At 40.1% G+C, this 15,931-nt stretch overlaps 1 protein-coding gene across 6 annotated transcripts in view; it reads left to right on the top strand.

The window, feature by feature from the left end:
• Positions 1–812: 812 nt before the first annotated feature.
• The window catches only part of LOC5566966 (BUB3-interacting and GLEBS motif-containing protein ZNF207), a 49,380-nt gene continuing 34,261 nt past the window's right edge, over positions 813–15,931 (top strand). For 3 of the 6 annotated variants that reach the window (XR_002500607.1, XM_021845409.1, XM_021845410.1), the window contains exons 1-4: positions 814–1,176; positions 1,371–1,693; positions 9,494–9,728; positions 9,795–10,194. Coding sequence is in view for 5 of the 6 variants with exons in the window: in XM_021845409.1 (XP_021701101.1) it covers positions 1,136–1,176; positions 1,371–1,693; positions 9,494–9,728; positions 9,795–10,194 (999 nt within the window). In the remaining variant the exon portion in view is untranslated. Of the gene's footprint in view, positions 1,177–1,370; positions 1,694–9,493; positions 9,729–9,794; positions 10,195–15,931 lie in introns of all 6 variants that reach the window. The other 3 variants (XM_001651333.2, XM_001651334.2, XM_001651332.2) reach the window with 2 other exon arrangements.

Below are 15,931 nucleotides of genomic sequence, written 5' to 3'. Positions count from 1 at the left end.
CCGTAAATTTATCCTACGAGGTTTGCCGAGTGCTGTAAAAATCGAGTTCTGCAACGAGTTACGTACAACATTTTTTGCAATTTCGTAGAAGATCACTTGACGGTATCAAAAATTGTATCGGAATGCATAAACCATAATTTTACAATTTCTGATTTTTTTTTGTAATGATTCTTTACGCAACTTAAAACAGTTGCGTAATGAGAAGGCGTTGCGTAATGAATCTTTACAGCACTGGTTTCAGTTGCGTAATAACTATTCCCGCACTGCATAATAATATAATACTTGTAATATTTATTGTATTTTTGTGTTAGCTTGGTAAAACACAAAACACAAAACACAGGTTGAACAAGAATATTATAGCGAAGCAACGTTTGACAAGACAGCTCCGCGTGATGGCACACACACCAACACACGGTTTGACAGATTAACCTGAAAACGTTTTTTTATTCTGGAGTCAGGTTAACACTAACCCAGGTTTAAAAACGAAAACGACATTAGATGCAAACGCCGAAAAGTATACTTTCCCGCACGTACTTTTCCTATTCCCCACCAGAGCTCGACCACTGCATCACCCCTCGCACAGGATGACAGCGAGAAACGTCAAATTCATTCAAAACGATGGAATTTGCAACAGGGCTGCCAGATGTACAGATTTCTCTGTATTACACAGATATTTTTATTCTGACACAGATTCAATTTGTATGGAACACAGATTTTCTTTCAATAATTTTTGTATGGACACAGATTTTTTTGTATGGGACACAGATTTTTTAACCTCGTGGATACAGATTTTCTATCAAATCATCTGGCAGCTCTGATTTGCAACCCAATCGCAGTCAACTTCACTTTGTCCTCCGACTCGTCAAAAATTTCGTCTCCGTCTCCATTTTTCTTCGTGCTTGATCGTGAGGTGAAAATTCTACGCTGTAATATTTTCGGATTTTTCGCGGAAAAGTTGACGTGTTTCCATAAAATTATTGTGTTAAAGTGAAATCGGTGCTGTGATAATCAAAAGTTGCTAGTGGAAGTAAAGGTTCGATTGGGCCTTGAATGAGAAAAAGAGCTTAGAATATTCGGCCTTGTTCATTAGCACCTAAGCAGCGAAAAGCAAGAGCAGAGAAAAAAAAATCCAATAATGGGTCGCAAAAAGAAGAAGGCATCGAAGCCCTGGTGCTGGTATCCTTTTATAGAGCAAAAATCAATTATTTATCATTTACTGTACGGTGTTTTTTGAGCGGGATTCTCTATTGGGTTCTGGTTACATAATTCGGGTTTGGGAAAATGTGCCAAACAATGTCAACAAAACAGAAATTTTCCTTAGCTTAGCGTTCCGCCCTCGTGTGGCGCGATTTTCCCCCCACTTCTTCCAGGTACTGCAATCGTGAATTCGATGACGAGAAGATTCTGGTGCAGCATCAAAAGGCCAAGCACTTCAAGTGTCACATCTGCCACAAGAAACTCTACACCGGTCCCGGGCTGTCCATCCACTGTATGCAGGTGCACAAGGAATCGATCGATAAGGTGCCAAACTCGCTGCCGAATCGGTCCAACATTTCGATCGAGATCTACGGCATGGAGGGAATTCCGCCGGAGGACATCCGGGAGCACGAGAAGCAGAAGAATGGTGGTGGCGGTGGCACCCGGTCCGACTCGGAGGAGGACGAGCCCGTGCACAAGAAACCGAAACAGGAAGGTAGGTTACATTTTTTCTATGCTGACGGAAGTTTCTAAACTATTGCATGGCTTATAGCAGGTCTCTGTTTTTAATGCAGGGTGTCTACTACCTGAAACCCTTGAATTATCAGGGAATATTATTTAAAAAAAACCGGAAATTCTCAGGGAATTTTGGCTACTCTCAGGGAAATTATTTTGAAGCAGTGGTACATGGTAGAATATGTCGTTTTTGTGTAAGCATTTGGCCCCTTGGAAGCCCCCCCCCTCAAATCCGGGCCTGAGGTGAGATGTGAAGACGAATATAACATGTAACGTAACGTTTTTCAACATCAGTAAGAGAACGGGTTGCATGGGCAACTGCTTTGACGAGCCATCGGGAAATTTATACATTATGCAAGCTCCAATTCCTGATTGAGATGCGTCTGCTGCAACGATTATTTCCAATGTTGGGTCGTAATGGGTGAGTGGAAGGTCTGACTAGAGTACTTCTTTGAATTTCTCGAAAGATTTCTGGCATTCGTTGCTCCTGACAAACTGAGCATCTTTCTTGAGAAGTGCATCAAGTGGTTTCCGTAGTTGGTGCATTTCCGATGCAAACTTGCCATAAAAATTTACTGCACCGAGGAATGATCGAAGACTGTTGATGTCACTTGGAGGGGGCATCTTGACAATAGTTTCTATTTTTGCAGGATCCGGACGTATACCAGATTCTTCAACGATATGTGCAAGATACTTGATTTGATGTTGAAATAGATTGCACTTTTCTTCACGAAGAATGACGCCATATTCTTGCAGCCGTTGAAATAGTTCAGTGAGAATTTCATGATGCTCCTTTTCGGTGTTGCTGAATACCATCAAGTCATCCAGGAACGATTCTACACCCTTGAGATCTGCGATCATAGTGTTCATAAGCTGTTGAAATGCTCCAGAAGCGGACTTTACGCCAGGTGCTAGCCGGTTCAATCGAAAAAGTCCTCATTGGGTGTTGATTGTCAGTAATTTTTTTGAGTTGTCGTCTACTTCCACTTGCAGGTAAGCGTCGCTTAAATCGATTATGCTGAATTATTTGCAGCCATTCAGCTTGCTGAAAATGTCTCTGGAACTGGCAATGGGTAGTTGTTTGATTCCAGGGCGGCGTTTAGTCCGGTCGAATAATCGGCACAGGTCCGTATCTTTCCTCCTGGTTTCTTAACCGATTGGTGCAGCCCACTGTGAAAAATCAACCGGAGTGATGATATCCAGTTTTTGTAGGCGGTCCATTTCAGCAACGACTTTTTCCACTGACGTGAATGGGGCCCAGATAGCCGTAGCGGTAAACGCGCAGCTATTCAGCATGACCAAGCTGAGGGTCGTGGGTTCGAATCCCACCGGTCGAGGATCTTTTCGGGTTGGAAATTTTCTCGACTTCCCAGGGCATAGAGTATCTTCGTACCTGCCACACGATATACGCATGCAAAAATGGTCATTGGCATAGTAAGCTCTCAGTTAATAACTGTGGAAGTGCTCATAAGAACACTAAGCTGAGAAGCAGGCTCTGTCCCAGTGGGGACGTAACGCCAGAAAGAAGAAGAAGAAGTGAATGGAACGGGGCGTTTCGGTTTGTAGACTGGCATAGCTTCGGGCTTCAGGAACAGACGTACCTTGGTTTTTGTGCAGTGTACAAGACCTTGCCGGAAAACTTTGTGAAATCTTGCCTTGTAATGCTGTATTGCGTTCGACCCATCAGCGTGAACTTGATTGCAAATCGTTGAAAATGGCATGTTCCAAAGTCCGAACAAGTCGATCCATTCCAGACCAAAAAGGTTGAGGTCGTTGTTGGCTACGTAAAGCTTTCCAATTTTGGTGACACCTCCAAAAGTGACTGAGCTTTGAAGTTCGCCAAGAAGCTGGAGAGGCTTGCCAGACGCTGTTGTTGCTGCCCTTGTGGTAGGTAGTAGATTGGGTGATCCGAGTTTTCTCCAGGGTTTCTGAGAGATAATCGTGATGTTCGAAGCCATGTAAAATTGGAACGTTACTTCAGAGCCATCGATCGTCACAGTCAGGAACTTCCGTCTGGACTCGCTTGCTTGATTGCGAAAACACTGTTGACCTTGGAATTTTTCTTCTTCGAAAAGGATGTCTTCGACGAATAGCAGCTACAGTAGCCCTCTTTGTGTCCGGTTTGCTTGCAGTCAGTGCTGGAAAAGTTCGCATCACGATGCAGCTCACGAGTGTATACCAACGCATAACAAACATCATAGACTCGGGAACTGGCTAGGTGTGAGTAAGTCCGCGCCCGTCTGCTCGGGAGACCATGTCAAAAAAAGCAGCAACAAGCTCGGGAGCGTTTACTCGCGAGTAACCGAGCAAGGTGTGATTTATTATGGTTTTGACGGACAAATTAATTATATAACCATCATATTGACAGTAAACTACTAGTTTGTAGTCAAAAGTCCTTGAGAACCATAAATCTCGGAGGGGAAGCAGCTTTTCCCCAAAAGCACAATATGACTCTGAACAGCGAATCACTTTTAGCTTCAGTTACTCGGGAGGCGACAGATGCGAGTAAACCAGCGCTCTGACGCTCGGGAGCGTTTGGTTTTGTTTTTGTTCCAGTTCAGAAGAAGTGTTCGCCACTTTCCATCACTGGTCCTTACAAACTCTTGAACTGGTCTGCGGTTAACTTGTTCAGTTCGAAATCTTTACAGTACTTGTTGACTGTCCCCGCGTAAGTGACAAAATCGTCCGCATCGTGTTTTGTCAGCTGGAAGCACTGGTACCTTTTGCTGAAGAGCGAAATCCGGATGCTGAACAATTCCTTGAGTCGCTTCACGTTTTCTTCGAATGTGAACTCGAATGTGGGATGTTTCGGAAGGACGAAATTGACGTAGCGATCGAAAACGTTGACGCTGAGGCTTCTTAGGGGCAAACGTACTTTCGCAGCATCGTCTAATTTCGCACCATCCTTCAGGAAGAGATCCTCGTATTTGCGGTACCACCGGTCGAAAACCTGGCCATTATTGTCCGGATCGTAGGAGAACTCGCTGATGTTCGATGCCAAAGATTCAATAATAAATTCCGGGTTGCTTGAAGATCGCCCGGATGCGGAGCCCTCTTGAATGCCGAAGCGCTCCAGCAAGACCATCAATCGCTGCAAACCTTGTGACCAACATCTAGTATGCGAGATTTGGAGGTGATACCCAAAGTGTCAAATTTTCTCCACTTAACCTTCTTAACCATAGTAACCTACTTTGGAAATCAACAAATAAACTTTGCCACAGTACTAATGATTACTTTCCATTTTGAAAAATCTAGTAAATTATACGATGCTACTGGTACTGTTTCGATCCACTCCTCTGCGTCATTCGGCCCAAAGTGCTTGTCCAGAAATTGGTTTGCTGCATTGGAGTCATCTAATAGAGTGTTGTTTTCGATACGTTTTATTCTCTTTCCAGCGAGTCTACCTACTTTGTTCCACAATTCTTTGAAACTAATTTGTGGTCCAATTTCAAAAGAAAACTCTTCAAATTGGTTTCTAATTTCTGCACGCTTCAATTTCTGGAAGATGGCCGCTTTACGTTTGAATTCAATTAGATTTTTAACAGAGGATTCTCTGTTGAAAACCCGCCTTGCCTCCGTTTTTTCCTTCCATGGTTGGTCAACAGTATCCGACCACCAAAACTTAGGTGTTCTATTGTCTTTCCTCCTATTACACTTTCTAATACGGTTCACTGCTGACTTTAAATCCTCTACATTGCGTATTTTCGTCGGCTCCAGATTTGCAATTGAAGTCGCAATTTTTTTGTTATCATAGCAATACTTCGGACGTTCATCTACTTTGTTGCTTATTGTAATCTCGATCGCCAAGTGGTGACTGCCAATTCCGTACGCTAATGTTCGCCACTGAGCCTTTGACTGTATCTGCGGGGAACACATGGTCAAGTCAATTGCGGAAATAGAATTATTAGTAGTAGAACGCTAATAGCGTAGTTGTCACAAAACTGATTTCAATTTTTTTACCTTAAACTATGGTTTTTCATTGTTTGTTCTATACCATGATGTTGTTTTGGTTCTTAAAATTAATCTGACACTTTGAAGCCCGGTACTCACGCTGTCAGTTCGTGGCAAACTAGATGTTGGTAACACGAACAGCAGCGACATTAGCATTCTTAGGTTAATGCTTCTACTATTGCGGAAGACCTACATCCTAACCGTACTGGAACAAATGTAGCGGATCCATCATTCAAAAGAAGGCAGCTCTAATCATGTCCGCAAGTATGTCTCCTTTCCTGTCCATATTTTCATCTCCCCAGTCTCCGTGATGGGCATTAAAATCCCCTCCTATAATTACGTTCTCAAACTGTCTCACAGAGTCGAACAAAATCTGCAGATCTTCCTTGAAGTCGGGTACGCTGATCGATGGGCTCACATACACAGAAAACAAGACTAATTTCATCGATAGCACTGAAATCGCTACAGCTTGTGTTTTATTGGACAGGGCGGGTAGATTTATTTTAGTATAGCTATGGTTGTTCCTAGAAATCCTTTATAAGAGAGATTCGCGGAAGCTGACATTTCTGTCAAAGTGTGAGCCAATCGAGCAACGAGAGCTGTCAAAGTGTGAGCCAAACGAACATGCGTTATGTTTGTTTTGAACTTTTCTTGAGGAGTAATGTTATCCGCTTGAAATTATATCGGTAAAAGTAATTTTGCATGAAGCAAAAATATGAAATATTTTTCTTTTTAAATTTTATGTCAATGCGATTTTTAGTTGTTGATTTTTTGGGCTGTTTATTAGTTTGAATATGTAGCTCAAAGATCTATAATGAAACAAAATATTTTTTTTTAGCAATGAGGAAGTCATGTCCGTGTTACAATATTGTTCTCGACGCCGAGCAAAATCAGCACTGCTGGTCTGTTGTCTTTCTATTTTACTTTCGCTTATCTTTCTATAAAGGATCACTAGTTGTTCCGCAAGAGGATTGCGCTACCTCCGTAGCCGTCATCTCTTGAACAGGCAATTAGGTGGCATCCTACTTTTTAGAGGTTTCAAGAGTTGCATTTGTCCATGTCTCTGATAAGAAACTTGCATCGAAGCCTTCGCCGAAAAAAACCCTGTGGATCTCTGCCTTATTTTTATCGAGACTCTGCACGTTACACTGTCATATTTTTATTTTACTTAACTCCCCGAATTTTAATTTGGTATGAGGTAGAGGCTAATTTTATTTATTTTCATCTTGTACTGGCTACGAGCTATTATAATGAAGAAGTGCTTACCTTACTTTGTGTCGCAGTGGTGTATTACTGACTTTGCGAAGTTGAAGTGCCTTTTGGTGCACGTCATAAATTTTTCTTTGGTGGTTTCGTCATTATCCAACTGAGCGATAAAGTCTGCGTAGAAAGTCATCAGAAGATTATGCTGCTCCTTCTGCACTCGTTCCATGATTTGCCTTGACATGTTCTCCCATCTTTCCTTTTCGTCGACGCGGTGATTGTTGATTAGAGCCACTCCGTTTGTGGCCTCTGCTGCTTCCTTTCCAAGGATGTGATTTCGCTTCTCGGTTGTCTTGTCCGTGTTCGTGGTTGTTTTCCTCTTCCTGTTCGGCTGTTTGTCTGGGGACTTCCCAATGTTCACTGAAGCTTGCATTTTTACCCTCTCGTTGTTGGCCTGCATCCATTGTTCTCGCAGCGGGTCCTTCCAACGGAAATTGCCGCGTGTCATATCCGCAAAGGATTCCGCCGGAGTCGGAAAATCCTCAGCATCATACAGGGTTTCGTACAAATTTTGATTTGCAATCGGAATCTGCTCTTTCGCTTCGGCGTATGTAAGGTTCCTCTTTGCCATCAGCTTTTTGATTTTATCCTGTCGTTTGATTTCGGGGCAGTTCGGATCTGTTGTAGTGTGATCCGTACTTCTGCAGTTCACGCACTTCTTACCCTTTTCACATCTGTCGTACTCATGAATGTCATCGTGACGTTCTGAGCATCGCTGGCAGCGTTTTGCACTTCGGCAATTTGCAGTGCGATGATTTATACGAAGGCAGTTTAGGCAAATGACTACTTTTTGCACGAATGGTTGCACACGACTTGAGCAGCAGAACAATCTGACCTTGTCAGGTAGACTGTCCGTTCTGAACGTTACACTGACGCGGTTGGTTGGCATCTTCACTCCATCGATGAATCGCGTGAGCCGGCGAACACCCACGATTGGCACATCACATTCCAAATCATCCTCGATTTGCTCGATCGGAATTTCTGCAGGGATCCCAGCGATAGCACCTGTAACACATACGAGGTGTTGCGGAACGTACGCTCTGTAGATATTGCTGTTTGCGTTTGACGTGCAAACCTTGGCTAACTAGGCTTCAAATGCGGTAACACAAAGCAATCAAAGGATACTTAGCAACCATGATCCATATCACCGCCAACCTAGCAAAGAAAATCAAATTTTGACTTTGCATTACTTGTGAAAAATCTTACCGCGTTTGGTGTTCCCGCATTTGATATTTGCGTTTCAAATGCACACAGCAATACTGTTCGACTCGTTGATGCTTTTGACCAGTTGATTCGCTTTCACATAGCTGTTCAGGAAGACCAGGATTTTCTGTCTTCCTGCATACTTCATGTCGACAATGTGACGTTTGAACGTGTCGTTGCTACGCAGTGTTGAGCCCAGCCCAAACTTGTTGATTTTCTTCGCTCCATTTTCTTCATTCCTCAATTCAAAATACACTCTGTACGGTGCGGCGTCTCTGTGGGTGTAGATCACATCCTCTCGTTTTGATTTGTTGTCATCTTGAATTCCGTTGCGTACTACGGCGGCTGCCGCCTCTCCGTCTTGTCCCCAGTCCAGTCGACATGATGTACATCCCCCACCATCTGGTGGGTCGTCCTACGCTCCCATTCCGACGCTAACCTAACTTTTTCCTTCTACCGATGAGATCACAGATTTTTGGCTTTCTTTCGTAATATTCTCCACAAAACTACTTTTGTCCGGTAGCACTTAACTTTATTCTTGCTTTACACCGCTTGTTTGTAACTTTTTTACAATATTTGCACCGATATTACAGTTTTTCACCAAGCCGAAAACGTGTCAACTTTCACTCGCTTCAATGCGTCGCACTCCAATGTTTCTGGTCCTTGAGACGCCTCAAATTTACGCTAAAGTAGCCAATTTGTATCTAAACATCTGTACCAAGCTTATAGGGACGCATTTTAGTGAACTATTATGTTTGATCTCAAGTTTTCGAGTATTGAAACGGCTTAGTATCCATCAAATCTATAACCGGTTCTTCAGGGCATTAAGTCCAAATGGCAACATCCGGTACATTCTAAATGGTACAAACCTCTTCATTTATAATTGAATATCAGATCTTAATTATATATGCAAATTAATCTCATTGTCATTGCAAATAAATAAACATAACATGGCATGTCACAAAAAATTGCCATTTTCTACCTGACTACGCAGTGACCCACCGGAATAACTCCGGCCACAGGAATAAGCATTCTCGAGTTCGTATGGCAACTTTAAGAAACTACATATGTGTACCAGTTTACTGACGAAAAATTATTGATGGGGGTTTTATCATTTTTGCTTTCACTCAAGCCTACACGGATTGATACATAATTTAAAAAAAATCGATCTGTTTTTGAAAACACTATTATGGATCAATTTTTATAATATGGATCAAATTGTGACATATTATGGATCAGTGTGAAAAATTACGAGATTTTCAAATCAATGCCTTTTTGTTGCAGTAATGATTGAAACTATGCTTTAGAATTTCGAAATTAGAAAAAGGATAGTAGCTCAATGCCATATTCTCCTCCTTTGCAGCACCTGTTTCTCAGGGCATGGTCATGCCTAATATGATCACACCTCATCTGCAGCCGTACGGAATGAATCCGATGATGGCAACGATGGGTCACATGCCCTACATGGTTCCCCCAGGAATGCAGATGATGCCCCAGATGATGGGAGGTCACCCGAGGCCACTGTTCCCGGCAGCCGCCTCGTCAACTACAATCTCCGCCAATCCCGCTATCAACAAGGCAACTTTCCCTGCCTACAGGTCTGTGTTTGATTGAAGGTACAATAAATGTAGGAAATTCTCATCCAAAGCACCGATTCTTTGCAGTAGTGCGACGATCAGTGCCCCGCCTACAACCAATTCGGCCAACGCGGCAAATGCAGCAGCTACGGGCGATGCGGCCAAATCTTCGACTGTGATACCCGCCACCGGTACAACTTCCAAAATAGTTCACCCCCCTGAGGATCTAAGCTTAGAGGAAATTCGAGCCCGGAAGCCTCAGTACCAGAAAAAGATAAGTCTGGCAACGCAACAGCTGCTGCAGCAGAAACAGCAGGAGAAACATGCGGCAGCGGCCGTAGCGGCGGCCACGGCAGCCGCTCAACAGCAGCAACAACAGGTCCAAGCCCATCTCAAAGCGCTCTCTTCGGCGGCGGCGGCCAGTGGGACCAACACCATCGTGACCAGCCACCCTGGCAAAGATAGCCGGCTAATGTCGCCCCATGAGGTAAGTGCTTCACTCCCCAACACAACGATACCTATACACGTTTCGACATTCTTCAACCGTACGTACATTTGTTCATACTTTCGCTATTTTTTCTGTTTTGTTTTACTTGACATTTTCATTGCCTTTTAGTTCTTTCATCAGTTTCTGTAGTTTGTATTTCATATTTTGTTTTGTAACTTCTCGTTAATTCCTTCAAAATCTGTTTGATAACAATGACTCAAATTACTTCTCGTCTCGAGCACTGTTATCACATCAAGTTGGTAAAAAAAACTATCGAATTACCTATATGTCAAACTCCAAATACTCCATCAATACTGAACGTCATAGATGTTATATATTATTTGACAAGAATAAACTGTTTTATGGTTGATGTATCATTTGATAGTTTGTAAGCAACTTGGTGCGAAAACAGTGCCCCTGTGCGAGTATGAAATTGAGTCTTTGTATCTGCATCGAAAACAACCGGGTGATCACGCATCACAAGAATCGGAAATTTAATCAACCCATCGAGTACCAACAACTGTTGTTAACCACATTTGATCGCACTTCATACTACGAAGCACTTCCCTGAGCCAGCACGGAACTTACCTTCGAAAATGCATTCTTTCGTCGTCTGGCAACTGTCTGGTTCCGTGTGGGGTGGGGAGCTGGCTTTTTTGTTGAGGTTTTTCCTAATAACGGTAGACTTGAATATCTTTCTGTAAACGATCAATTGACATATTGTATTACACTACTTTTGTGCATGGGTGTGGGACGCGTACTGAGGTATGTTTTAATGCTTTACGATTGTAATACTTTCCTAGCTACTGTACTATTTCTTAAGCGTTTGTATTTATGTTTGAAGGAGGAACTGACCAACTTCAATTGACGGTAAGGGAGCGACGAATTTTCTGTGCGTTTGGCGAAAATTTCTCGCGTCGGTTATCTTGAAGATGATCTGCTATTTCTTTAAATCATTTTGTTGTTTTCAGCTTTGACTGATGTAATTGATTTACGTGGTATCGCAAGAAAATGTTTTGTTTTTGTTTGAAAATTGTTTTATGTGGAAACAAAAATTCCGACTAAGATTTTTCAATCGTTTTTTGAAACAACGTGGTTATCTTTTACGTCGTTTTTGAAAAAACGTGGTTTTTACGCGGGACAATGACCCATGTAAAAACATCTTATGGCGTTTTCGGTTTTGCACCTGGGGTCAGAGCTGACCCGACTCGCAATAAACGAACGAAAACGGATCCAGGTTCGAGTCAAATCGAATGTGTCATACTTCCATTCGAACTGTCAGCCACACAGTTTCATGAAATTTCGCTTCTCTGAGTGCAAAATCACAAAATAAAGTCTCAATATTAATGCAATAAATATTGCCGAATGCTTTTGTAAACACCTCCTGTTATTAAAATTTTGCTTTAATCGTTAATTTTGATAATTATAAAAATGTAAACAATCATTTTTGAAAGTTGAACCCCGCTCAGGTTGGATCGCAAAAAATCGGCAGAGCGAACCTCGTTTTGTTTGGGTCGAACCTGAGGCAGATCCGGGTTCGACCCGGCCCAATAAAAAAACATTTTGACAGCTGTTAGAGCGGTTCGCCCCAGCAATAAACGAAAATAAAAGTGTACCTCAACCTGGAGTTATAAAGGGTTTTTTTGGTGACGTAGAAATAATTTTTATTGTATTTCCTTAAGATGTTTTTTCTAAATAAAACGTAACTACATGTCTAAAAACTTTCATTTTGAATAAAAAATAAATGATTTTAGGATGTTGAATTACAGTTTCAATATTCTTCTCTGAAGAGAAACATTATTCATCAACACAGTTTATCTGGGGTTTCTGTATTCCACGTTTCTGTCTTCTACTAAAACTTCTAGTCTATCAATTTGTTAATGAAAGTCATGGATAAATATGATGGTTATCAAACCAAATATTTTGGATAATCTCTTGAAACCTTATTCATTAGATTAAATTCATGAACTAGGTAGTTCCTGTTATGACTGAACATTTATGACAACAGCAGACACACGGGGAGCCCAATGGTGATCCCACGAAAGCTACGCAAATTCCTCGATTGACAGTTGCTCATTCTTATTAAAACGCGGCCACCAGAACCTCAATAGCCTCATGTGGCTTAGTAATACTGACTTGGTATCTGTTAATACATATTTCAACACCTTGATTGTTGAATCACGCATACAACTGTGATCTTACAGATGCCACGTAACAGATCTATTGTCATTTAAACGGTTGTCCGACATTTGGCGGTAAACCATTCCGCGGTATGCCATTTTGCGGCCTATACCATTTAGCGGTTACCGCTTTTCTTAGATTATAAGGTATAAGAGTCAATTCTCCATAACTCGATACTGAAAAGACCATCGAGTTAGGGAGCTATCGAGTCAAAGAACACAAAAACAGTGTAACTGCGTTAGTAATGAAAACCAGCATTTACTATGGTTGTCTAACTCGATTATTATTATTATCTTTATTAACGAGATTTGCAGCCCGAGGCTGGCTCATCTCGGATATAACTCGATATCGGGTAAGGCAGAGTTGACTGTATTTTGAATGGTGTCCAGCAATTTGACCGAATGTTATTTGGCCAAATTGCGAACTTAAAATTAATCAGATAGCTTCAACGCTGATATGTAGGATTTATTTTGGTTAATGACGAATCCTACTGTTTTTTTATAATTTCATCATTATTTTTTTATTCAAACATATGCTATTCTTTTGAGTTTTTGAGGCAAAATTTCGCTTGTTTCAATAGACAATTTTACTTTAAGTCCTTAGCTTTTTGTAGTTATACTGGTTTAACGATTATTTGTATTACACTTGCTTACATTTTCATCAAATATTTTTTCTTCTTCTGATCATAGACTATCCATTCAAAACTTGTTTTTCTCATAATTATCGCCATTGAGTCTATAACACGTTCATTAAGAGTCTTCTTCAAAACACATTTTTTTCTTCTGTCTTTAAAGTGAAAACTAACGTGTTATACGATAACATTGTTATCCGAGATTTTGCCTTCTGTCATAAAAAGTATATTCTTTTATTTTAGCACTGTCAAACTGGTTGTTTTTCAAAGACAGTTATTTCTTAATCAATGATGAATTGTCCCTCTTTTTTTTCTTTAGTGAAAAAAGTCACTAATTTGTAACAAAATGTCGCTAAAGTCACTTTCAAAAAAATGGTCACTAAAGTCACTATTTTCGTAAACTGTTGACAAGGAAACTAAAGGCTGGGTCAAGTTTTCAAACTCGAAACAGTAAGCAGCGGATAATTATTTATCTAAAGACAAACAAGGTGTGATTTGGATGTTTTAAGAAATTAGGTGTATATTTTATAGATATTTCCAGCCATTTTTTTAAGAACATTCTGACAAATAGGAATAATAATAGGAATTAGGAATAACAACTAAACAACTGGGTAGTGATTTTGTTAGAAATCATTCCGGTGTCTCATAAGAAAGGAAAAAAAAAACATTTCTGAAATTACACTAGAAGTTCCAACTTATGTATCTCTCCGTTGATTAACCCGGTTTTTACCCATAAGTTTGGTCGAAAAAAGTGTCAATAATTAATGCTTGAACAAAAAGTGTTGGCCAATGAATGTTAATCAATAATGTCGATTCCGCCCCAACCTCAAATTCACCACTATAAATTTTAGCATCAAGTTTGCTAAAAGAGGTTTGGTAGAAAGATCGGTTCCAATCATTTACTGTTTGCTTTGTTATATAAGTATCTTTTTTTGAAATTCTGTCTACTACTGAAAAAGCTCCTTCGAATTGTTCCACAAATTTGTCCAAAAATGCTTGAAGGTATTCTTGTTGTAAACCTTTACGACATATGAAAAATCTTCAAAGAATTTTGGTCTTGTTCAACATACCGTCGATGGGGGTGACAATGGGTCTAGGGGGTGAGATTGGGTCAAAACGGAAAAATATGTTTTATGAAATATTTCAGCTAATAACGTTGATATTACTCAAATTAATAATTCACATGTTAGGAAACATATTATTACACATAATTCATCACAATATACATTCTTAGAAATAGTAGTTTTTGTTTACTATATCAATAAACTTGTATGTTGAAACTAGATAAAATTTACAACATTTAATTTCTCCTGTGCAAAGTACCACGCATGAACTTTAACCTCTATCGTTATATTAGTAGAAGGTTGGAAGTCTTTTCATTGCACTTCACACGTATTTTCCGGAATCTAATTGATTTTTCCACAAAAATTTCATTTTTTTCGGTACGGTGTCCAAAACATTAGAAATGGGGGTGAGATTGGGTCAAGCAAGAACGATAGTAAATGAAATTGCAAGCCCACTTTTTCGACATTATACGGTGCCGGGTGTTCTCTTTTTTCATTGAGATGTGTTTATTCTTTTTAAATACAGCATATCTGTAACATTAAACAAGTCTACTTGAGGATTCCTTGCATTGAATAACAATGCAACGCATTTTGACAACTTCCCAAACCAGCAAATGTGTTTCGTGCGCAGCAACATCGTAAAATTTTATCAAATGAATTGTTTTTTTTTTAATTCAATTATTTATCAGTGTTTTCATATTATAGAAACTTCTCACAGAAGTACAAATGAGTTGGATCGCTGAAATACCGGGATAATGACGTCAACATTTGCCAAACATGTATCGATCGTGGAATGACGCACCGAAATTTCAATATTTTCGAAGATTTAAAATAATCGCTGTTCCAGTACACCTTTGGGGCTTTATGGTAATGGGGATGATATTTTGAAGACAATTTTAGGGAAATAAGAAGAAAATTATTGTAAACTCTACGATAAATTCTGGGTTTACATATTTTTCTCATAGCTCTTCAATTTTTTGGTATAATCGTTCTTTTAAGTGGGTTTATCATACTTGTGAAACATCTTAGATATCTTTTCGTCTTGTTTGCATCGTATTCCATCAATATTTTTCAGCTGTGAATGGTTTTGCAATCATATTCTCAAAAACAAGTTTTTTCAATTACAGTGACCCAATGTCACCCCCTCTATGGGGTGAGATTGGGTCATTTTTCATTCACTTGTGGTGCCGCTGTGAATAAATATTTTTCTTTAGTTTTCGAGACAGTTGTTAATGTAACATCAAAGTACATACACACCAAATTTAATGTTTATTGAAGTTAATTTGCGATAGTTATTCCATAAATAAATCGTACGTATCCCTTTTTGACCCATTGTCACCCCCAACGACGGTACGATAAAAATTCTTCGCGATTTAATAAACAATGAGTTCTCTACCGATCGAAAACAGAGATTTAAAATAGTAGCCTATACTAGAGATGGGCAAAATGAATCGCAGCCGATTAGAAGTTACACAACAGATCAGAAATTAAATGACATGTATAAAGTCTGCATCTCAAAATGCGTTCGCAGTGTGGTCTTTTCATTGTTGCTTCTGTGGGGCGAGTGACCTGTCTGATTTACGTTGTACGAGTGCGAAAAGATATTCATGTTCAGGCGAAGATGGATTACCAACTGATGAGCTCGTTTCATGCTTGTGATACACATATTTATTGTTGCAATGTCACGTTTAATTTTAAAACAAACTATGGTTGGTTCGTCACTACAAGTGTCGTCAAATCCCTCATTCCTGTTTTATATAATTTTGATAATCACATAAATATCTGTTTTCGTCATTACGAAAAGTAACTTATGAAAAGTTCAACATTATGAATGTCGACGTACTCTTTTAATCTTCTACCA

This window comes from Aedes aegypti, chromosome 2, assembly GCF_002204515.2.
Source record: "Aedes aegypti strain LVP_AGWG chromosome 2, AaegL5.0 Primary Assembly, whole genome shotgun sequence".
Taxonomy (NCBI): domain Eukaryota; kingdom Metazoa; phylum Arthropoda; class Insecta; order Diptera; family Culicidae; genus Aedes; species Aedes aegypti.
The sequence above is the reverse complement of the archived record's forward strand: the minus strand, read 5'-3'. Positions and strand labels throughout refer to the sequence as shown.